The sequence below is a fragment of the Nesoenas mayeri genome, assembly GCF_963082525.1.
Source record: "Nesoenas mayeri genome assembly, chromosome: 18".
Taxonomy (NCBI): domain Eukaryota; kingdom Metazoa; phylum Chordata; class Aves; order Columbiformes; family Columbidae; genus Nesoenas; species Nesoenas mayeri.
In genome coordinates this window covers 4,879,265-4,904,894 of record NC_137566.1, presented here as the reverse complement: position 1 = coordinate 4,904,894, position 25,630 = coordinate 4,879,265, and the positions used below count along the sequence as shown (strand labels likewise).

The following is a 25,630-nucleotide window of genomic DNA, read 5'->3' as shown; positions in this document are numbered from 1 at the left end:
TGCAACATTGGTCAGAAGGCACGAAAGCAGTGAACTGTGCCCTGGAAATCAGGCATAATCAGAGAGATAATGTGATAAGGTTTGTAGAGTGACATTGTTAGGAACTAGAGGGTAGCAGAGCATCACACAAAAGTGCATCACCAACTACAAGCCAGGACCCCAAGAACAGCTATTTAACAAGATTTATCTACTGCTAAAGACAAACCTACAGAAGTATCCACTCATGCTGCAGTGTTATCCTGTTTAAAAATTACTGGCTGCCTTAACAGCATTTACTTCACATCTACATTTCAAGATATTTCACCCATCCCCAAAGGGCAGCCATTCACTGTTCCTGCTCTTACCCAGAGCAATCTTTGCTGTGTTGGAACATTGTATATCATGATATCACTGCATGAGTGGGTGCTCTGTGCTCCTATATATTATTATTTGACCTTCCCAGCAGATTTTAGTGTTTCCAACCACTAAACTGCGGTTTCCAATGCAGTACTAGTGGGCTAACCAAATTTAGCTTGCAAAGTAGCAGGCCAAATTTAATCTGGATTGCACTTTTTTATACAGGGCATAAAATTGTCCTGTTTTCTCTCACTGGTCTTCATTGATCTCTTTCTCTTTTGGAGCCAACACCACTACAGTAGCTAGCTGTCTACTTTTAAGTTTAGCACAAGTGTTTTACAGTTTGGAGAGCTGATTTTGCACATCCATGTGCAACTACAAAAGCCTACGAGGTCACCAAGGACCATGCTCAGAACACCGAGCATGATGTAACAGCCTTAAAACCACACCACCATTATTCTCTCTAATATCATCTTCCTTGCTGAGTTTTGCATCTGCTCAGCCATAGGCAAGACATGTTGAAGCACCTTTCAAGAACAGTAGATGCTGCCAGTCACATTACCGTCACATTACCCAGGAGGGTTGGGGAGCTCTGACCAAGCCTTTTACACTATTGTCTTGTCCTTAAGGAGAGGAGGCTGCTTCCCTTTGCCTTTGATTAAAATAGATTGTGCCTGTTGCCACGGTGATAAGACATACTTTGAAGAACACTATTTTGGAAATCTATAGAAGTTTTTGTAGTGCTGTGCTATAGGGGTTTTATTAAAAGATAGGAATAATAATAGTGAGATGCCAAGACCCTTTAAAGTCAGGGGTGTAGAGAAGAACTGGATTAAAATACCAAGGTATTACCTCTGGTTTGGGAGCCCCACAAGCTGGGGAAAATGGAGAATTAAACTCAACGAATAACTCTACCTGCTTTTTGTTTTCTGATACTCTACCCAAGACATCCCTTGTTGCTCTCCACTGAAGGAAAGATGTTGATTTAGAGGGACCATTGGTAAGATCCTGTTTGGCCTCTCTGATGTCCTTGTGTCACCAAACTGGGAATAGCTGAGACAAATAATACGCCTAGTCATTTTGATTGTGTTACATGAGTTAACTGGTTTGTATTGAGATGAATCAAGAGCAGACACACATCTAACGGTGAAAAATTTGAGAAACACGTAAGTGTCTTCAGATCTGGACTAGCTGAAAAGTGAGGAGTCATTTCAAGTAAAAAATGGAAGGTTAGGAATGGCTGGTCCTTTCACGCTGCAATGAAGGAGGAATATGTCCAGTCAAATAAATCTCATTTAAGTTCCATGAGAAACCCCATGGCTGGGTTATGGTCCCAGACTAGGACAGAGGAGAAGCTTCTGGATAGGATAGAAATGAGCATTAATTCATTAGCTGCAAATAAGGCAGGGCAGGAAGGTGAGTACAGACACCTTCTGGGGCACATCCTAACATCATGCCGCAGCAACCTTGGTGTGGCCACTTTCTTTCTATGTGTCTTGCATCCTGCATCAAAAATGTCTTTGTGACACATTTCTATGAAACACTTTGATGAAAATCTCACCCAACATCTCCAGACCTTCACAGGCAGGAGCTGCAGTCACCAAACTCCAAAACTAGGTCACTTCTGAATGCAGAGCTCTGGAGATGGCAGCTCTGGGACGCTGCTGGGATGAGAAGAGGTTACTCTGTGCAACAGGAAGGCAGAGCTCCAGGCTGATCTACCGCACCGAACCGTAGCTGCACTGAGTATAAAATGAAACAGAATTTGCATAGCTCTCTGTTTCACAGAAAGCCAGTGGCGGGGCGGGGGCCGACTGATCTTGGTAACTATTCACCTTCTGACATCAGAAACCTCCGGTGCAGCATACGAGACTGCCATCGCAAAATCCCTGGTCGAGAACATGAAGCTCCTTCCCCTCTTCACAGCTGCCTCCTGCTTCACGCCCCCAGGTCCCTCTTCCTTTGTACTACGAGTGATGAAGTTTTTTTTCCAGATCACATGAGCCAGGATGAAGGGGGAAAATCCTGCCAGGAACAGAGATGGGCTGCAACTTCAACCTGATCAAGGGGAGATACAGAGCAGCACCTTGAGAGCTATATAAGAATGGGCTCGGCACAAGAGCAAACACTTTTTCAGGTGAAGGACTCCCATGAATCAACCATGCATGTGAATGAAGAGAGCGTCTCAAGAAGGCTTGGAGCCACTAACAAAACTTGTTTGTATTTTATCATCGCTACCCTTGTTGCGTTACTCGTCTTTGCCTTAGCCACCATCATGGTCTTGGTTGTTCAGAGAACGGTAAGCAAATTTTTACTTTATTCATTGGTTTTTTCTTCTTCTTTGTTTTGTTGGGTTTTTTTGTTTTTGTTTTTTAAACCTACTGCTTTCCAAAAATTATCCTGTGGCCAGAAAATCAGTTTCTGCCTCCTATTATAAATGCACACACATGAATTAAGGCAGAGAAAGATGAAACAAAGAGGGAGAGAAAAGAACTTCCCAAAAAAGAAGACATTGCTTAGCGACCTTAGCTTCCAGCATGCAATTTCTATGCTGTAAATGAAAGTGGAAAGCTTGTAATCCAAGATACAAGCCACCTGCTGTCCTGCCTAGTTAGAAGGAGATAGATCAGTGCTACCTGGTTTTATGCGTGTCTCCTGTTGCTTCTACAATGTGACCGCTGTCCAAGATGGTCTGGTTTGGTAGTGTCTATGTGTGTTCCTCTGAAATACTGATAAATTTTAGTAACGGACATAACACAAGACATCTCTCTGTGTGACGCTGTGCGGTGCTGTCTGCTGGGGTGAAGCAAAGCTCTCGTGAACTACCCAGAGCAAAGAAGCTCCCTCTTTATTTTCACTCCTGTTCTCGTCTGTGAAGTTTAATGCAAAAGTAGAGTTACAGCAAGGATGACTGAAGGATCTAAGTGGGGCAAGGTCTGATAAAAACAACTGTTCTGTTGCCTACAGACATATTTTCCTTCTTAGAATAGAGTTGATCTCAAGTGGTTCTGGGGTTCAATGGGGAATTAGTGAGACTGTTACAGCCAAGGCAGAGGTACAGGTGATGGTGAATATAAAAAGTGCATTTTGAATCTTACCAGGAACGTTGTCATGAACTTAACCAGGGTAAAACAACAAGTCAGAAGTTTTATAGGCTTTGAAATCCTATTGCAAAAGTCTAAGCGCTGAAGTACCTCCACTACTATTCATAGAATGAAAGCGCCAGTGTGGGACTGCTGGAGGAAGTTGGCCATGGAAAACAACATACAATCTTTCAGCTCAATATTTCCTCTTGCTAAATTTACCCCGTGCAAATTGTGTGTCTATGTACGCACATTACCCAGAAATTAAACCGTGAAGGGTTGACTGATACATCTTTAAGTTGCACCAGAGAGGAGTCATTTACCTGAAATCAGTGTTCTTCCAAAAGAAAAGCAGCTTGGGCACAGTTAGAATGAGACATGGGGGTTTTCAAGTGATAAATGGTGGGACATTAAGGGAGAACTTTAAAATAACAGCCTGGGTAATTACAGAATTGCCACAGCTTTCCTATATAATGAGGCTTTCATTTGTGCTTATGAAAGTGAGCATTAAATTACCTCTCCATCAGGATAAATGCAGTTACACTAGTTGCCAGAGGAACAATATTACTGAAAGAGTCAAGGTTTTCATTTAAAAGAGTAATGACATTATTGCAGCTGCTTTGGAAAAGCTTGGCTGAAGGAGAAAGTAGGAAGCTGAGGTGTGTGAGGAACACAAAATCCAGCAGCAATTTTACTCTGTGAGAGGAATTTAGTGGTAAAAACGTCACTTCTGTTCTTGTTCTCAGGGAGCTGAAAGCCCCTTGATTCAGAAGCAGCATTGTCATTCTCCATCTGTGACTGGTCTTGGCTTTCCAGACCAGAGAACAAGTATTGTTTCTGTGAGACATGTTCCTCAAGAAACTCCAAGTCTTGCTCCAAAAACACTTTAGCTCATGGTTGCACTGTCAGCCTAAGGCACAAACTTGTGGCTGGGCTGAGCATCTTGTAGTTTTGACTTCAGCAGTTTCAGAATCGGAGGTCTGGAAGGTTCCTGCACTTGGAACCCTGCCTGTGTTGAGTCCTGTTGCTCAAGAGAGTAGAACATCGTCAGTTGACTTTTCCTGTTTGACTTCTCAAGAGAAGACCAACATTTTGTGCGATCAGCCTCTTGGGATGATCTGTTTTTCTCTCCAGATGTTGTCAGCTGGATTATGTGCATGATCCTGGACCACAGGGGCAATGATGGCAACTTCATGCCCTCTCTACACTGAGCTGAGGTAAAACACTTCTATTTTCCTCTGTCCAGAGGAATGATCGAGGGTCTTAGGGACAATGCATCCCTTGTGACCCATGTCTTGGGTGCCAATGCATTAAGAAGAGACTTCTAGTGACAAGAAGATCACACAGTCCCCCAGCCCCATTGCAGGTACATGAGAGTTGGCTAATTGTCTTTCTTTTGATGAATTTACACTTGGCTAGTTTCAGATGAAGGAAGATGCATTGGAAAGGGAAAATCAAGCTGCGTAGAAACAAGGCATTCACATCACCCAAAATCTAGGTGGCTCTGAATAATGGAAATCCAACATGAAAGATGAAAACAAAAAAAGGGAGACTGATTCCAAAGCTACTTCTCTGAATCTAACAGCACTTCTAAGATACATTATCCCACCCCATTTTTCAGCACTCCGAGAAATTTCCTTTGCTCGTTTTCAAGAAGAGTGGTACAGCACATTAATGTCAGACATGGGAAGTGTCATTTGTTGGAACTAAACTACAGTTTTTGGAACTATGTGCGATGCTGAAGTCAGTTAATTTATTCAGCTTCCATCTGCAGAAATCCTTGGCTTCGGGCCATTCACTTGTCTTGATCTTTCACAAGTGACTTTATTTATCTCATGAATAAGAATAGTCACTGTATGGTGGTCCATAGCCTTCATTTTCTTGTCTTAACACTGTTTAAGAGCTCTAAAACCTCCACCCTGCTGCCTCCTGTGTTTCACTGCTGCTGGTTTTATGTATATATACACATTTATGTAGGTATTTGTGTATATATAGAGATATGTACAACTAATGAAAGCGTATGGGACAGAAAGGACTAGATAAATGTAATTTTAAGACACAGACCCTAGCAAATCTTATTGTGTACTGCAGGGTATGTTGTATCAGACACACAGGCCACCTACCTCTATGAACCAGTTCTGTGTGGAGGTTTGAAGTCCATGATCTGGGATGGTCCATCAGTGCTCTGCATTTCATATACTTCACTTTTCTCACCTCCCAACTGTGTGGACAAATCTTTTCAGCAAAGTTAAGGCACCGATGCGGCAAATGAGGAGTCAGTGCAGATGTTTGTACTTGCTGACCTCGTCTTCAAGGCTGCTAGAGTCAAAAATATGAAGATATATATCCCCTTTAGCAGTGGGAGTGCTGTAACCAGAAATGGTTGCTACAGCACCGAGTATGTTCCTGCACCACCTCTTTGGTGATTAATCTCTGCTTAAAAATAATCTTGTCATGGGCTGCCCCAATCGGTGCTTATTGGCCCCCTCTGGTGGACAACCCTTAAAAAAAATATAATAATAACAATAATAATAAAAACAACACTGAAAATTGCCCTGGAAGCAGATTTCCCACTCATTGACCACCACAGGAAAACCACTGAGGCATTTTAGAAGAAAACTTCCCTGTTCCAACTCTTGCCTTTGGTATTGTGACAGTCACCTGCTGTCCAGAGGTGTCACTTTAACAGATTTTGTTAGCACTGGAAAAACTGCATTTCACACAGGGCTCTGTTTCCCGTGATGCTCATTATCAGATCAGCTGCGAGGACGGTGCTTCGCTTTCTGGAGTTTTCACATCTAGTTTCTAACTTTACCTCTTGGCAGCTCAGGGCCACCTACCCAAAGTGCCACTGTCACCTTGCCCCTCAGCCAGAGACGGGCAATGATGGTTTGAGGCTGAGCAGAAACACAGGAGAACAATAAGGGGTTTTATTTCAGATTGCAGACATGCTCCTGGAAGAGCCTCAGACCTGGTCAAGCTGAGCCCAGGCCAGTTTCTTGGGGTTATGGTTTCAAGGTATATGTTCTTGGGTTTTCTAGAGGCAGATAAACACTTCAGAGACCTCTGGTTAAATGAGGATTTGCAGTTCTAACATGGGACATTAGAATGAGCCCCTAGCAGCACCAGTCTGCCTCAGTTTGGAAAATTCCTTGTAAAATTATCAAGGGAAAGAAGAAAGACATGACTTTCACTGGCACCGAATTATCATTTTTTCTAATGAAGCAAACTCAAATTATACTGCTTGCTGAGTAAAGACTGAGATCTTTCATCATCAGCCCCCAGATCACTCTAGACAGGGTGAAATTCATTGTCATGAATTCTTCCTGAGCTGGCACTGTAGAATTTAATCTATTCAGGCTCTTACTGTGTGCCTCTTTGCATTCCAAATTACAGCATTATATGCAATATTTGTGCTGTCAGAAAACAAAGAAGTAATGCCAGCAATATTTCAAAGCAAGCTTTGAATTTTGATTTGAATATCTACTCAATTGTCGCTAAAATAAATTGCATTAGTGTCTGCTGTTTTCACCCACCAGGAGACTTCCCAGATGAGAACACAATACATTAGTACGTTTTAATTTCCTTTCTGTTGCCCTGACTACGAAACAAGCTGTGAGCCACCAGCCTTGTCCTGCACACCATCTCCAAGGTGAACACCTCACTGACCATAATGTCTCCATCACTTTAGCAAACACTTCTCTACAGGCAGCGGTGGATCTGCTGTCTGATTTCATTTAGCGTAATCTAGTTGAGGACAGAGTATCCTTTTTCTCCCGCACAAAAATGCCCTTAATTCTCTGCAAAGGGCAGAAATGCTCATCCATTGCACTCAGAAGTGCCTTGAGTGGGTGCGAGAGGGACAAACCAGTGCAAGGGTCTGAGACAGGAGCCAGAGGCTCTGTCAGATGCTCCTTGGGAGCATTTTCAACCAAGACTGTCCTCAGTACCACATATGATCATTTTTGTGTACAGAATCCATGAAAGTTTGCAAGGGAGGATGTTGTGTAGGGACCAAAAAGCTTGGAAATGTCTGTTTTCTCAAACTACATCTCTAGGTTCCTGTTCCTGTCCTAAACCCACAGCCTTCCTGTAGAGCTTAGAAGAAACAGTGTCTCAACAGATAACTTCTCCCCTGTGTTACAGAGGTGTGAGGAGAGGAAATGAACAAATCATATATTACAGGTACCCAGATTATGAAGCACTTATGCCGTCTCTCTCTGCAGAACACAGCATTTTGGTGTTGGACCAGAAGATAACATTGCTTTGCTGAGAGCAGCTCTACACTTCAGCCGTGGCTGAAAACACGGTCACGTTAGGCCAAAGTCTAATTAAAATTATTCTTACACATTTAAGGCTAGAACTTTAAGTACCACAACCGACACAACATGACTTCTCTCACTGTACAACCATCTTCCTTCTTCCCGCACCACATGTTACCCTATTCACATACAGAATTAAAGTGCTTATGTTGCAAGACCCCTGCGGATGAAGTTGTCTCCCACCGCATGCATGGTGTGCCTCCTTTCCATCATGAGATATTAGATGTTCTGCTAAAGCTGGTACCAGCTTCGCAACTTTCTTCTTGTTGAATGTTCTGGTTGGTCACTGGAACAGGTTCCCCAGGGAAGTGGTCACGGCACAAAACCTGTCAGATTTCCAGGAGCACCTGGACGATGCTCTCAGTCATATAGTCTAGTTTTAGATAGTTTTGCAAGGAGCAGGGAATTGGACTCAGTGACCCTTTTGGGTCTCTTCCAACTCCAGATATTCTGTAGTTCTGCGATTCAATGCTAAATTGGGCCTGGCCTGGTTATTCTGCACAATTAGCCCAGGCAATTTGTATCCTGATAAGAGGAGCTGGTTTAGGCTAGCCTGAGCACAAACCACTCCCTGATACTGATATCATGGTGGGACCTCATGGTGTGCGTCAGTGACGGGATGTGGCACTGAGTTTCGAGCACTGAGGCACTTTCAATATCTTTCCTCAGCTGCTGGGAGAATTAGTTTGCTCCTTGAGGGCATTGATGGATGATTATGAGTTGTCAGGAACTTTACTTGCGTGGAAGTAATACGCAAGCAAGCACAGGCTTCAGGGGATGTATGTTTGGATGGCAGAGAGATGTGATACAACAGAAGCAAGACCACAGATGAAGCCCACCATATTGCACACGTGGAGCATGTTTACTGAAAGGTTCTCAGGCCATGCTGATGAGGGACATTGACCCATGCCATTTTGACCCTGGGGTTTCCATCCCAGCAAGAAACAGGAGGAGAGGTGAAGCAGGACAACTCTGTCACTCACAGACATGTCTTGGGACTCTATGGCTTTTATTTTCATCCAGCTACTGCCTTCCCAGGGACGGCCACCGGCTCTCAAGGGTGTCCAGTCCTACTCTGTCCCACTCTCTCCAAGCTTTGCAAGCCAGAGTGATGTTTGCAGGGCTTATGCTTCCAAAATAGCCCTGACAGGAACCACACACATTTCTCACTGTGCTGAGAGAGTTGCTGGCTGTGCCAGATATGTAAATTATCTACGTTAGAAAAATAGGGCAGTGATGATTGATGCCCGAGGATAATATCCGGATGCGTGCAGAGCGTGCCGGAGCTGTCTGCGCCATGTCAACCCCTCACTGACCTATGGGGCTCTATAGGATCCATATGGTCTGTAGCACACGGTGCTGGCTCCCTGTGAATCAGGCTGTGTTGCCTTCATGGCACGCAATGGAAACTTTCAAGATCAAGTTTTAAAGCAGGGTCATACTTGAACATGCTTAAGCTCCCAGAATAACTATCCCTTCTCTCGCTTCTCTTTCAGACAGCTGATCCTGCCATGGAGGGCATCGCAAAACCTATCAGGACAGGTAGGACACCTAAACTGACTATACATGCCGTTTGTCTCATCTGTAATGCAAATATTGCCCAGGATCACAAATAAGCCAATTGTACACATCTTAACGTTTCATATAAAGTCCCTTCTTGGTGAAAAGCCAAGATAGTGCAGAGAGAAAAAAAAAAAAAGAAGAAGAAAAAAGCTTTCAAATTACTCGGTACCTCCAGAAACCAGCACATGGCTGAGGAAATATAAAATATGTCTGAATCTGCTCTTTGCAAGAGAGTCTTTTTGCCAGAGGATGTGAAGATGAGTTTGAGTATCAGGTCTTATTTTAAGGGCTGGGTCGTGCACATGTGGGCCTAACGCCCCTCTCTTTACAAGGCAAGGGTGCAAATGTATCGGCACATATTTCAAAACAACTGAAACTCCTCCTGGCCTGGGGCAGCTGTGTGTTTCCTACTGGTCTGTGGGGAAAAGGGAGGAGGGAAGGGGTAGGTCTGGAAGGGGAGAATGGAGAACAGCAGCAAGAGGTACAAAGCAGGAGTTACAACAGAGTACAAGCACAGGGAGACCTAAACAGGAAAAAACTGTCGAAGTAAACTAACAGAGACAGTGTGCCAAGATTTTGCTTTTCCTTAGCACAAATCAGGAGGAGAACTATTTATTTCCTTGACATTGCCTCCCTGGCTACATGACCTTTAGCACCAAGTATTTCAACTTCTTGCAGACACAAGTTCATACTCCATCCCAGAGGACAGGATACCATCGCCGCCCGCTTTATATATGGGAAAATGAAGCATCCAGAAGCACTGACAGAATGGGAGATTGAGATTCAAGGCCAAAAGGGTCATAATCATGTAACAATCTTTTCTACAGCTGTGTTTTGGCACGTAGGTGACATAATGCAGCACTTGGGCAATAATTTCAGAATTTCTGAATCCAGAACTCTTCCATATTGGACTTGTTTCATAGCCCATGGACCTCAAAGTAGTCCCTGCATGTCACTCTGTCCTTCTTGTGAACTTCACATCTGGCCTAACCATTAATTTTTCTTCTACGATTTTTGAAGGGATTTTCTTTTTCCCATTAGGGTGTCCATAAGGCTTCCTAAGTACATATTGCTTTCTCTCATATCAACTCAAGTAGCTCCTTAGGTCTTTCTAAGTCTTTTAGTGCTTTACTTTGTCCCTGAAGTTCCTCAGAAATAAAGAAGAGTATTAACATACAAGGCAAATTTGGATAAGGGCATTTGGACAGACATATCACAGCCTGTGGTCCAGTGCATCCTAAAAGGTGCCCAAAAAGGAGCTTTACAAACCTAACGGGCTGTAAAGCATCAGCCTCACAGCCTGTGGTCCCTGGTGAGGATGGAGGGTCCCCAGGGCAGCACCTCCGCTCCCGGGAACCCACGTAACCTCAGAGAAGTCACCAGAACTGTGCTGGTTTCCACGGCTCAGTTTTACCACCAGTTCAGTGAAAGCTGTCGGTGTAGAGTCTTTGACAGAGGAAGAGCCACAGGGACTGTATCTGTAGGTCAGTATTTTTCAAAGCAAAGCATGAGCGATACTGACATTCCCACGGCAGGCAGAAGAGGTCTCACTAGTTCGAAACTACATTGCAATCTATATATACTTTTTATTATTATTTTTTTTTAATTTAATTTCATATCAGGCAACCTGTGCCAATTGCTTTTTCTCCTCATCGCTAACCGGCAGGTGCCAGGCAGGAGGAACACGCTCTTTCCAGGAATGCACAAGATGCCGTTTCATTAGCCAGAAACCTTTCTGTCTTAGAGTCGGTATCAATTACAGGCACCATCTTGCTCAGAATTCTGCTGCTAAATCAGAGATGATGCTATTAGTGAAAGACAAAGGAGGGAATGCCAGAGAAACCCCACAAGGCAGGAAGAGCTGCTGAAAGCTGTTTGCACAGGGTGTGAGTACTCCACCAGCCCACCCCTCATTGCCTATCAGTCTCTATTGCCCGTGTCTGGCAGGGTAATGGAGCATTACAGTGTAAGTGATTCACAATGGCCTTTTATTTTTCTCTTAAAATGCATAAAGCAGGGCTAATTGATTAATAAATCCCAGCGGGTAATTTACTGAGGCCCCCTCGGCAGGGAGCTCTGTCATATGCTGCCAGGCATCGCTTGCTGACTTCTAAGCAGCTGCTGCAAGGTCCCATCGCAGCTGCAGAGCAGCAAGAAACAGAAACGTAAGACCCAAAAATGTTAGAAACATTTCAGGACAGGGACTGTGGTGAGACTGAAGTTGCTGTGGATTTAGATTTGGATCCATGTCTGCCTCTCAGGCAGCCCAGATGTTGACGGTGTAATTGGAAGGTATTTTTGTTCACAATGGGGCTTTGTGGTAAAAGCAGGCAAGTGAGAAAACAATGAGCATTGCTGACTTGCCGGGTTGGTGCTCAGCCTTGCTCCAGCCCCATGTCGGTATTGACGGGGAGGTTGAAGGTACCTACTTGTGCAAAACATCTTGGAGATGCTGAGGGGGAATGCAGGATGGTACCAGTGGGAGCAGATGGGCTTCACTCAGACACAGACTGGATTGTGATGCTAATGAACACTGGTCCAGACACCGTTACTTGTCTGAATTAATTTTGTAATATTAAAGCAGGGAAAACACGATGATTTAATTTAGATTTCCAATGAGATTATGTTCTACTACCAGTTAAACAGCACTGGGCACTGAAGCAGATTTATAGAAGGTTTACTTTTCTGACTCAGCTGTCAGTCCCCAGCGGATGGGTCTGCAGGAATCGGCAAGCTGAGAGAAATGCAGTGTCAGCTAATTAAATATTAGTATGAAAAATGACATCAGTTTCCTCAAAACCTCTGTGCCACTGTCGGTGCAGTACCTGAGCAACAGGGGGAAGGAATTAAATCCATTACGAACTAAAGGTTTGTGAAATGCTATTTCTGTGGAAATATTTCTCTGTGGAAACTCCTCCACATTTCATAAGTATCAAATCATATATTAATATGGGCCAGTGAGGTATTATTGTTCAGTTCATTTTTTTAGAGGGAACACTAAGTCACAGATAAATTTATGACCTGCAAACATCTAGAGAGGTTCAGCCCTCACCACCTCCTTGTTGCCCTTTCCAGGCCTCATTTCCCCATAATTGTGATCCCAAACTAATGGGTTTTCTTGTTATTTTGAACAAAAAAGACATGATACCAAAATCTCTTATAATTTATACAAGGAAAGACCTGCAGATACACACACACAAACACAAATAGACTATTTATAGATATTTTTGTCTGGCAGTAAGTTGATGAACAGACCAGGAAAGGAAATCCAGCACCCCATTCACAGTTTCAACGGGAAATAGGTTCCCAAATAAAAACCTGGCTCTGAGAAATTAAGATAACACAGGTGACATTCACATCCTTGCTACCCTGGAGTAAATCAGATCGAAGCTGGTGAAGCAAACAAGCCTTCCCAGATTTGCAGCAATATCTCTGAGTGCAGTTTGTCCTTCGGCACCTAAATCTGGTCTTCTCCAGCCTGGAATTGTCCCAGTGCAACACTCATGAAATTGCTCGGTTGTTAGTCACAAATCCCATGACACTGGATTCTTCAGAAACAGGTATTTCACATTTGGACCATACAGATTTTTGCCTTGTATGTCTTGTGTGCATATATGCAAAACTGTGTTAGGTTCTATGTGCTTTGGGGGAGGTTGGGACAGATGAGCTGTGCTTCTCAGTCTGAAAATTTTTGGCAAGCTTGGGCTTGCAAATGCTAGAAAGGGTGCACAGGCATCCTCGTAGGCAAGCATCCGGGGGAAACTGCAGCTGGACAGATTCCAGATAGTCATAACAGGGGCTGATTGCTTATTTAATTAATAATGTGATGATTGGTATTGCTACAAAATGCTGAATCTTAGATCTTCCATCTCTACAATACTTAAAATGCAAGCTACAGATGAATATATATATATATATATATGTAGACTAATAGCTCATGAAGTTATGGGATCTATGCTATATGGTTGAGTAGGCTAGAAACTTTAGTAGTTTTGGCCTCAAACTCTACAAGTTTTGCAGTAGCCAGGTGTGCAGTGATGAGTTCATAAGAAGTTCTTCCTAAATTTGGAGGAAAGAAAGGGATACTACTGAAGTTCACATTTTTGGAAGAAGATAACATTGGCAGCTGAGTTCAGTCCCCTTTCAGTGCACAGGACCACAGTGACAATGCTTGGGCTCTTGAGGACCACAGGTACACGTGTGACCGGCACAACCACAAGCAGAGCCCAGCTGGGACATCACCCAGCTGGCACTTGTCACAGCGTCACCCAGCAGGGACAGCCCAACAGCGACAGCCGTTTGCAGGACACTTACCTGGGAGGAGAGAGTTAAAGATTGCTACAGGGACTTCAAATAGTGGCTGCTGAGAAATAAAACTAGGCAAGTTCTGGTAACTCTGGCATACTGACAGAGACATATGGAATCACCTTGTCTCGTTTTATAAGCACTTGAATTGGTGGGGGTTACAGAGGAACTGAAAGCAGTTTATTGTCTGTCTGTACTTCTTTACCTGGTAAGATGAGTTCAGGTTTTTGACCTGTTCCTGTGCCTGTCCATGCTCGGCCTCCAGCGAGTTGTGATGCCTTACGCACTGCAGGGGAATCTCACTGTCAGAGGTGACTGGTACTGGGACAAGCCTCAAAAACCCCATTTGAGGGGCTTTCCATGTCTGGGTAGCAACACTTTTCACTCTGATATGCCACTTTCAGCTCTCGATTTCGCTGCCCTTTGTCCGTGCTCCTGTTATACCCATCTCAGGGGTGGGGAAACTGAGGCAGCCAACAGGGAGGAGAGTTCTCCGGGCAGAGTTACATCCACCTCTATCCACATGTCCCAGTGCTCTTGGAGGGCACAGCATCTTTAGGTCCTGCTGTGTTTTAATGAGGCTCTTTCCATTCTGCAGAGGGGGCATAGATCATGGGAATGCCAGTGAGGCCATAGCTCCTCTGAGTCCCATTTCACAGTCTTGCGGTGCATCTCCTTTGGGTCAGTTGGGAAAAGCTGCTCACAGAAATAGTCTGACCCTTTTGTTCAGGGCTGTACCCTCTGGGTGCTCATCCTATGGTAAAAGGGGCCGGGAAGACAGAAGTGAATTACCTCCTGATGGATTTTTTAGGACAAAATAGTCTAAATGGCTTCCTAAAAAGACTCATTCCTTATCAACAGGCTTCCTTCAAGCAGCCTGATCTTCAGCATCTGTGCATTATGGTGGGCAATCAAACTAGTGTGGTCTCTTTGGTACTCAATCCCAAACATGGCTTTGCTTTTCCTCCCTCTCACAGTATTTTTAAGCTCATATAATCCTGTTGACTTCAGTGAGATTACTTCTGATTTACAGTGTTACTAGTGTAAAGCCAATTAGGCGATGTGACTGAACACATCCATCAATCAGTCCTGAAACTCTAATAATTTCAGTCTCTCCTGGCTTGCACTGAAATGTTTCAGGTGAAAGAATTAACTAGAGAAACAGAACTAGAAAACAGTTCTAAGCTGGCTCAGCAGAGTAAGAACCGGAAATCTCTCTATATATAAAAAACAGGGGTTTTTTTCCATAACTTGCCTTCTCAGAAACACAGCTGATGTCACCAAATAAATGGTTTGAACGCACATCCACAAAACTTGCTGACATCAATAAGTGTACGTACAGCTCAGAAACGCAAAGTGCGGCTAGACCAGTGCGGGGCAAATCTTGAGAGATACCGTGAATATCCTGAGCCAGCTCACAACAGACGGGGCTCCGGGCAGCACCACGAGGTTTGCAGGGACACTGTTTTGCTGAGGATGTTCTGGTTTATACAATAAACCCCCTAAATACCATCAAGTTTCTGCAAAAATACTCTCCTTGCAGGACACTTGTGATGCGAGTGAGCTCAGGGCACTGACTATGCATTACCAGAGATTGTTGCTGCCCCTGTAACAGCTTTGGGTTGAAAAAAGGTCCAGAAGGGTTTTCTCCCATCCTATCCCATATCTCTACATCTCTGTGCACTCACTAAAACACTATGTTGACATGACTAACATCAGGAAAGTAAGCTTTGGTTTTTCTTTGGGGATTTCCAGTGTAGCCAAGGGACCTGAGATACACAACTTACTCATTCTTGGAGCACAGTGAGCACCTGCTTCCCTCAAAAGTGTTTCAACTACTGAAATGAGAGAAAAATTGCAATTCTTTCACAATATGCAGTCTCCTTCTTCAACAGGGAGTGCAAAGGGTGTGATGTTACAAATCACCAGCTAGAGGGACTTGTATTTGGGACCAGCTTCTCCCTGATTTTTCCATCTTCCTGACCAAGTTCCTCTTAGAAATCAGGCCATGAAGATACTGCAAGGGTCTGGAGATTTGCATGTCTTTATTTGTACCCTTAGTTTCAGAAATCCTATGAAACTTAAGATCCTTGTCTCACTCTGCATTTAGTAGACTCCTGGTTTATGTAAGGAACAAGAAATGTGTCATCTGATGTCATGGAGTAGCATCAAGGTTTAGTAGAACCTAGTTTTTTGTACTAACTGGTCCTTAGGAGAGCCTTGTAGGGTGGGTGACTCTTATATCAATTTTATAAGTGATTTGTGATTTATAAGGTCATTTGTGTATCTTGGGAGAGAGGAGTGTAATTTGGTGAGGCTTTACTGAAACTCCTTCATACTTTATTGCTCCTATTCAGCTGTAGAATAAAACACAGCAAATTCCCAAGCTCCTATGCTCACTCCTTCCACAGCTGCAGCAGGGCCAGGAGTTATAAAGGAGAACCAATACAATGAGAAAGAACCACTCATCTGTCTAGTTGCACCCACTGGGATATACACTATTTTCCTGAATCTGTACCTTGCCTGGGTATCCATATGCCTGTGGGCTGCACAGATCAGTACAAACTCTGCTCTATACAATCACAAAATAAAAGAGTAATATTCAGCTGCATTCACTGAATGCCCAGCAAGGTGAGAAGAGGGGAAGCTTACACAGAGCAGATGGGAAAGTGAAATGTGGCTGGAAAGGAGGTGAAACACAAGGGGAAGTGATGGGGTGCAGGAGCTGGGACACTGGGATGCAGGAGTTGGTATACAGGGAAGCAGTGCTGAGATGCAGGAGCTGGAACACCAGGATACAGGAGCAGGGACACCAGGATACAGGAACTGGGATACTGGGAGGTGGTGCTGGGACACAGGAGCTGGGATATTGATGCGGTGCCAGGATGCAGGAGCTGGGACACTGGGATGCGGGAGCTGGGACATGGGGATGTGGGAGCTGAGATACTGGGAGGTGGTGCCAGGATACAGGAGCTGGGACATCAGGAGATGGTGCTGGGATGAAGGAGCTGGGACACTGGGATGTAGGAGCCAGGACACGGGGATGCGAAACCTGTGATACCGGGAGGTGATGCCGGGATATAAGAGTTGGGACACCGATGCGGTGCTGGGATGCAGGAGCTGAGATTGAGGGAGGGGTGTTGGGATGCAGGAGACAGGACAGTGATGCGGTGCCGGGATGCCCCGCAGTGCCGGGCGCGGCCGGCGGAGGGAGCCGGGCCATCGCGGCCGCCGCAGGGCGCTCTGCGCGGGGCAGCCCCGGCTGGTCCCCGGCCCGGAGCTGCGGGTGTTGGGGACATTCCCGTGACACACGGCTGCCATTGGGGTGTGTGTTCCTCCTCTGCCCTTATGGCCGCGCACGGAGGGACAGAATCACAGAATCCCAGAATGTCAGGGGTTGGAAGGGACCTGGAAAGCTCATCCAGTGCAATCCCCCCATGGAGCAGGAACACCCAGATGAGGTTACACAGGAAGGTGTCCAGGCGGGTTGGAATGTCTGCACAGAAGGAAACTCCACAGTCCCCCTGGGCAGCCTGGGCCAGGCTTTGCCACCCTCACTGGGAAGAAGTTTCTTCTCAAATTTAAATGGAACCTCCTGTGTTCCAGTTTGCGCCCATTGCCCCCTGTCTTAGCATTGGTTGTCACTGAGAAGACCCTGGCTCCATCCTCCTGACACTCATCCTTTACATATTTATAACCATTGATGAGGTTGCCCCTCAGTGTCCTCTTGTCCAGCTCCAGAGCCCCAGCTCCCTCAGCCTTTCCTCACACGGGAGATGCTCCACTCCTGGCTCCCCGGGAGGCAGCTTTCAGGTCTGAACAACCAACAACCTCACCTGAAGTCCCAGCGACACCCGCATTTTAACCATGGGAGAACAGAGCGACACTTCAAAAGCAGCCAAAGAGCCATTTTCAGAAATATGTTCCACTTAAATGTTTGAAAGCTTCTTTCTGCCACTGCACCATACAAATAACTTGGTTAAATTAAGCTAACCTGCACATAATTTCTATGTGTAACAAGGAGAATAAGAAATACAATTTTTTGGACTGATGGCTGCAATCAACCAGAGCTTTAGACTGCCGTAAATTCACTAATTGAGTTGCACTGCTATAAATTCCCTGTGCAGATCAGACACTATCAGGCAAGGATTAAGAACCAGGTCTCCTACATGCTGTTCTGCGTGCTGCTGCTTGTTGCTTTAGAGCTGCTGCTGGGGAGTTTGTCCATAGTGCAATTATAGCAAATGAGGTGCCAAATGCTGACAACATTTTACAGTACAAAAAAAAGAGTGGTCACTTAATCTGTTGTTTCCTTCAGGGAACACTTCCGAAGACTATTTAAGAATCCTACGGAATGTCCCTACCAAGGGAGCTGCTGCGTACATGAGAGGTGAGTGGAGCCCAGCGGAGGGAGGGCAGAGCTGGCTGCAGAGTGCACTGTTCGTGTCATTCAAACTGGGGTTAGTGGCGAATAGCTTTTTGATCAAGTGGGCACCTTATAGGAAAGAAAAAAATCCTTAGCTTTCCTGAAATGTGGGTGTGTTTGGGAAAGCCCATATTTGATCATGTAAACTTTTTTTTTTAAACTTGATAAGAAAAAACAAATAGAGAGATACCTTCTGCTCACCAACACATGAATATACATCTCCACTACTTCCCTTTAAATATTGCAGAAGGCCATTTTCATGGCATCTCCCTGTGCTGGGTTTCCCAAGGGCTGTGTGAGTCCTTGGCACTTTTTAACACCCCACCTCCCTGGGTGAACTCTCAGGTTTCTGGCCACGACGTTTTCTTGGAGTTTCCTGCAAGAAAACCACTGAACAGGTATCTCTATTGACCAGAAAATACACTGCTGTGAGTCACATAATGCTGAGCTCAGCTCACTAGAGCTCAGTGGCTCATTTTTAAATTTGTTTGCTTTCCTTTCTAGTGTCCAGTCCAGTAAACAGTTCAAAGCTGAGCTTGGTTGAGAAGGGTGTTTGTGAAGACATCCAGTGCAAGAGTGAAGAGCTGGTGATAAGGAAACAAGGCCTCTACTTAATCTATTGCCACTTGAACTTTAATTTTCCCAACTATTCAAACAGCCACACCGACCTCAAGATAGAAATCCTTGTGAATGATGAAGTCAACAGGCAAACATTATCCACGTGGTGCGCATCAGAAACCTGCCAAGAAAAGACTTTCAAGACTTTGTTCCAGCTCCATTTGACCTACCTGGATGTGAAGGACCGGATTTCAGTAACACTTAATAATCCGAAATTCTTGAATGAAATTTCTCTTCCCAATGAAAACGTTCTCGGGGTCTTGAGGTACAGCGATTAAACGTGAGCAGCTCTCTGACTTCTGCTGCTGCCCAGGTTTCTCTTTCTCTGAACAGCAGCCTGCTTTTACTAGGCAACACCTTGTTTTAAATTTGCTATCTTACCTCATTGCTAAGGGCAATGAAGAACTTTGTGAGTGTCCCAGAACGAAACCTAAAACACTGCAACCAACAGATTGCTCTGGTTTGGCTCAGGGTAGGATTGTTGTTGGACTATCCGGCATATAACCCTCAGACCTGCCAAGGGTTCCTCAAAACAATCCTGTGTAAACACAGATTGAAACGTAACTCGATTATGGGAAGAATACGCAATGCTGAGACTTCTTGGCTTATGGACTGCTGGCAAGGTGTCTGTGCTCAGGAGATGGGGAAATCTTTTTAACTGTATTTTATGGAGTAATATTTTGACATGGTCTTTCCACAAGACTAACAGTCAAAGCTTGTCATTAAGACTTTAGGGGCATGCAACAACTCTGGAGTAGGTTTATGGATAGGTCGTATGAAAGCAAAGATGATGAAATTCTTGACTCTCAGCCTGGTGGCTAAAACTCTGGGACAGGACATAGGAGATTTGGGACTTACAAGATATTTCTGCACTGCATTCTGCTATGGACTTTATGCAATCTACTTCCAAGTGTCTTGTTTTTCACTATTTATCCATCTTTTCTATTTAAATACGAAGCTTTTTGTATAAGCACCACATTCAGCCTCGCTTCTCACCTGGGGTTTCTAGACTTTTTCATAACAAATATTAAAATAGTAATCGAGTTGCAAATTTAGCCGCATAACAAAGTTCATTATGATACATTCTCCTGTGATCCTGCTCTGCCTGTCTGGCAGCACCGTGTGTGACACCAGACCACAGTGGTGTGTAAGCACACCTCCAACACCCGCACTTTCTTAAAACCCAAGATTTAGATCTGAGGTCCAGACTTTCCCCAAATTTCAGACCTGGCCCTCAGCTGAGAGCTGTGGGGTTTGGGCAGTCCAGAGAATAGATGTTATCTGAGCTCCTCTGGCTTACCAGAAAGCTTAGATAATGAAGGATAAAAGAGTGATCTCAGACCCTCTTATTCCATGAATTTCAGTAACACAGAATTTACCTGAAATGTAATTCTTCCAGTGTGGGGAGGGAAGGGACAAAAAAGTTGCAAACGCTGGTACCAGTTCACTCTTTCCTCTTGTCCCTTCATTCCTGAGATCCCATTAGTGTCTATTTTCATTGCTATTCAGCTTTTTCCCTTTGCATACCCATATCTTCTTACCTTTACCCAACTGGAGCTTGGTGGGCTGTTCACATCAAAACATTCAGTCAGAGATTTAGTTTCTGCCTTCAGAAACTCAGTGAGTGTTTTATATATTTCAAGTTTAGTTGATGTTGTCGACTGATATAGCTTCATTTATGTGAGCACACTCAAAATATTCCTAATAGTAGTAATTTGCCCAGAAACCCATGGTACATATCAGTGAAGTTTTGTCCTGTTCACCAGGTGACTTCAAAATACACAAGAGACTCTCAAATGGTCACAAGCGATGGATGCGATTCATTGCTAGAGTGACAGACTTTCTGTTTTGATAGACATTGAGAAAAACAAAAAATCCTTTTGCTATTAATGGTCAGAGGGGAGGAAATCCATGTTTTCTTTTTTATTTTTCCTCTTAAAGAAAATAAATTAATTTTTATAGGAATCTGCTTGCTCTGCCTATGACATTGTGGCTTCCACTGGATGTCCTCACTCCTCTGGACACTATAAATCTTCCATGTGTCTGAATAGTTTTTAACCTCTATCTGCCTCCACCTTGATACACGAGTAATGCCCAGAGAAGTTTAAGCAAGACTGGCAGTCAGGAATCATAGCTCCTGAATATAGAAAAGGCAGCTAATGAATGCAAATATGCATTTACTCACACATACTCCCCTCTCCCTGCCTCTCATCAAAGGCTTTGAATTGAAAGAGAAAGACCATTCTTTAAAAAAGTAAAGCAGCTCCCTGCATAGGATGATTTTATTGTATTATTTTGCCAGATGGTCAGCCCCAGGGTTTTTAATACCACAGGATAACGCAATTTGGCCTCTACTCCTTTGCCTCTGAGAAACAGTAATAAATTATAGCCATAAAGGGAGCCCATTAATAGTGTGCGATTTGCCATCAGTTATAAAAATGTTAAATAGCTTTCACTGGAGCAAGGCCCTGAGCCAAGCAGCAGCCTTCATGGTTTCTGGCAGACTCCAAGCCACTTCACTCTTCCATCCTTTTTCCTTCTCTTATTTCCTAGTTTTTTGAAGCAGGTCATTTTTGACAACAAGCCTGTGATAAGAAAAAAAGGTCCAAGCTGATCCTTTGCACAGTGCTGTGTCTTTTCAGCAACATCAACAGCAACAAACTTTGGGGAATGACCCATTCCAATGGCCACAGCTTCACCATTTGCAGCAGACAAGCTTTTCTGCAGGAGGGTCCTCACTCCTCTGAGGAGCCACCTCAAACCTCCAGACCCTGCTCTGGTTGCCCACCCCAGGGCTCAGTCCTTGGGAAAGGAAGAACCACTGAAAGCCATGAAGTCACGGAGAACTTTTGAAAATCCGTCCCTTTGTCCTCAGATGTGGCAAACACGTGGCTTTCTGTGCGTGTGTTCTGTTGCTAACTTGACCAGAAATGGGAACAGCAGCGATCTCACAGCACGACTGCTCTGTTGGGGTTTCTTGGCCCTTCCCCAACATCGAAAAGTTGCACTCTTAGACTATTTTCTGCTTGGCTAAGGAACATCTATGGGCATTAATGTATGTCATTATTCATAATCTCGGTTGATAGGAAAAAGGCGTATTATTGGCTTAATTCTGTCACTAATTGCTATAGAAAATGTTAATAGGGACTTAAATAGAAGTCAAGTCAATGCAATATGCTTCCATCCAAGCTCACCCAGGGGCAGCAAACGAAAATCAGATTAAGTTTAGTATCAGAGATTAGAGCTGGATCTGAACGTTACCAGAGCTATGAAGACTTTGAAACCACGACTGCAATTAGACTTCTCAAGGCTTGATGACACCGCCCATGAAATTGGCCTGAACCCAAACTCCTCAACGCTCAGATCCGAAAATTTCGTCACAGTTTATTTGACATAGATTCATTATTTAGGCTACGCGAGTGCTTACTGAGGGACATGGAAGTTTTGCATTCACTTCACTTCTGTTTTTGGTTTTTATTCATTTTCTTTTATTCAGCACGTCGCACAGGGAGGAAATATCATAGTCATTTGGGGAGAAATCCTTTGTTGTGCCATGGGCCAGCCAAAATGCACAGCTATCCTACTTTAAAGATCCCACTTGAATGAATAGTGCATCGACATTCTCTTGCACAGTACCGACATGACTCTGCACTCCTGTGCACTCAGATTCCATTAGACACCAAAAAACATCCTGCGAAAACCTTGGCCATGTGCTCATGCTCTTAAATTGCCCTATCCTGAAGTTAAAGAAAGGGACTCCTTGACACAAATAATCAACCAAAACACAAAAGGGATTAGAAGACTTTGCATTTTGGGACCTCTAACTAGGCCTTACTGACAGGTCTTTAGAAACTGGAAATGGTAAAACTTGTGTTTGGTGCAAATAGTAAGGGAAAAAACCTCAAGCAAAGGCAGCTTCTGTAGGAGGAATAACTGTAAAAATGCAAATTCTGGGAAGCAACACTCGTGACAGCAGGAGTTGCACTCAATGACCTCAACACCTCTTCCAGCCTTGGCTTTTTATGGTTATTATAGGCTCAATTTCATGGAGGACTATGAGGATAACAGAGTTTTGGAAAAATGTTTTAGAAAAGCACGTTCTGCAGCCACGCTCTCCCCACCTCATCCCCATGAGAGCTCAGCCGAAGTGGTTCAAATTTCCAATTGCTCTTTTCAATGCTGATCCCAGGAGCTTGACCATTTGGGGTGAAGGAACATAGACACAAAAGAAGGACAACATGGCACGTTCTGAAATGGAGGTGCTTCCACGGAGAGTGAAGGTGGTGAGACCCCAGAGCCCAACACCTGCATCAGGACCAGAGCCCTCAGCCCCCTGCGCTCAGCATCCCCCTTGGGCTGCGGGTACCAGCCCCCATCCTCTGTTGTAAGACCAGGATGTTGTACAGCATGGGTAAATTCATCATGCCATATCCTGCGGTATTGGCACACCATTTCCCTTCAGCCGTGTCCACAGCAGCTAAATTTAGGATCCCTGCCTGTCTCTATAGCCAGAGTGAAGCAAGAACCTCCAGGAGGTGAGTCAGAACACCCAAAATAGCTGCCTAGGCCAGACATTCTCAGCTGCTGAGGTTTTGCTCAGTCCCGTCACCAATCTTTGGTCTCAACAGCTTCATTAAGTCCATGATCTCATTCAATTCAAGATAAATAAAAGATAATTCAATCTATGGATTTATAATTTACGGACACTTTCTACAAATGGACATTGCTTTGAGGCCATGGGAGGCTCCTGGAAAGCTCACGGCCCTCCAGCAGAACATGCTTGTGAGATAAAACACCAAAGTCAATGGAGCAAGTTGTTAAATTTACGGACACAGAAGAAAAAGATTTGCCTGCTTAGGTCATTTTCATTCCCACCAGCACCTATCGCTTGGACTTGTCCAAGACTGACAGAGGGAGAGCAACATTTTGGAATTAGGCACCAATTCAGTACTTCGGTTTTGCAGTGACTGTTTTTGCATCTAAAACTGTTTAGGAAGCACTTGACCTTTTTGTTTTTTTCATTCCTTCATTTTACATATTTTAAACGTCCTTGTTTTTCTAGTGTTCTGCTTCTTCCTCTCTTTGTTTCTTCTTCTTCTGTATAAAAGTGGATGGGAAAAAATCAAATAAAATATAAAGGAGAAAAAAAGGAAGGAAACCAAACAAGTGTGAAAAATTAGAAAATAACCCCACACTTGTTTGAATGAGCTCTGCAGAAGCTCTGACTCCAAGGAACTGAGTCAATAGTGACATATGCAACAATCTGAAAATAGGTATTTCTACGGCTTATGCTTTAGAGGAAGGATAAGTTTAATGCTTAAAAATGAGAATTTTATGCGATTTTTTAATACTTTATATGAATGTAATTCCAGGGGCTTCCACTAAGTTCCTCAAGCTTGACAGTGGTAGAAGAGCACAACTTTTGCCTCTGGCAAGCAGCATTGTGTGCAGTATAGCAGAGCCTTTATATTTAAAGGGTATTTTGTTCACGTATAAACCTGACTGTGTTGTGAGACAGTTCACTGGGGGCTTTAGCAATAGACACAGATGAAATGTCAAAATAATTATGTCATGTAAAATGAAATCATTCTATATTAATTATTTCAGTTTAAGTATTGGGGGCATGGGTGGTTTCCTGAATAAATGGATCTGTTTCAAAACACAGTGCTAAACGTGTCTTTAATCACCTTCAGAGTTAGCACAGAGCACATGTCCAGGTAGAGATGTCTACACACCTGATCCTTTTTCTTTTTTCTTTTATTTTTCAAATGGGAGTAAAATGTCTGTATGAAGATTTAATGATTTAAACATTTGAGGTGAATGCTAATTAAAGTTTTGGAATTCAGTCCTGGAAAGCACTCAGTACTTTTGCTCTCAGACGAACACTTCAGTGCAGACTTCACTTCAAGCAGGTGTTTAATTGCAACCAAGAGGCTCTAAAAATATGTGGCCACTTAAATACACGAGTGTTTCAAAGCAGGAACAAAGAGATTGAATGAGCTTAGGTAACTAAATAATTCTGGGTCATGGCATTATATTAACAACTCGGTAATGTACATCTATCTAGAGTCAATATTTTTGAGGAGTCACTTGGGCTTTTCCTTAGACTTTGATCTTTCATTACCACACAGATTAAGGGGTTTTTAAGCTCCAGATAACTCAGTTCAACTTAAAGGTTGTAAAACTCAATAAACAACGAGGACTTCAATGTGTGTTTTGCTTAGGTATTACATGAAGTCACTGAAAGGATAACAGGAAATAAAGAGCAAAAGATAAAAAACATTCTTAAGCTGATTAAAAATAAATAAATAAATAAAACTAATAAACTGTAGCAACTCAAAATTTGCATAAGAACACATAATAGACATGACTCATTCTATAAGTCCCTTTATATTAAGTTCTGTGCAGATAAGAAAAAGTCACTTCCTCATTGTAAAAGGCAAAGAAATTGGAAAATAACTTTATAAATAATCTCCTCCATGAGCTACGTGCCATGTACCATTCAAAAGGTAATTTTTTTTCTTTTACTGAGATTTACCACCAGTAGGATTATAATGAAACAAAAATATGATTTATTGTAGCAGATTCACTGGGATGTCATTAATTGTCAAGGAGACACTTCATTAGCAGTAGTTATTAGACACTGCCAGCTAGAAGACTGATCCTTTTAAAAGGTGAAGCAAAGCCCATTTTATTATTGCAGATGGAAACAAAACTTGTTGGTTTGAGTCAAAACTGAGAGTCGCTGTTCTGGGGTCTACAGTGGTTGGCTGCACCACAGCATCCCACCCGTGATACCAGTGACACCACAGCATCCTACCTGTGACACCACAACATCTCACCAGTGATACCAGTGACACCACAGCATCCCACCCGCGACACCACAGCATCCCACCAGTGATATCAGTGACACCACAGCATCCCACCCGCAACAACACAGCATCTCATCTGTTACACCACAGCATCTCATCTGTTAC

At 43.7% G+C, this 25,630-nt stretch overlaps 1 protein-coding gene across 1 annotated transcript; it reads left to right on the top strand.

Annotated features, from left to right (window-relative positions):
- Positions 1-2,421: 2,421 nt before the first annotated feature.
- On the top strand, positions 2,422-18,931 carry TNFSF8 (TNF superfamily member 8; the record flags this gene model as incomplete). Its single annotated transcript, XM_080356038.1, has 4 exons — positions 2,422-2,635; positions 9,238-9,283; positions 17,928-17,999; positions 18,540-18,931. Exons 1-4 carry the CDS (start codon positions 2,441-2,443, stop codon positions 18,929-18,931), a joined length of 705 nt encoding a protein of 234 aa, XP_080212164.1. The 5' UTR covers positions 2,422-2,440.
- Between the last annotated feature and the right edge of the window lie 6,699 nt (positions 18,932-25,630).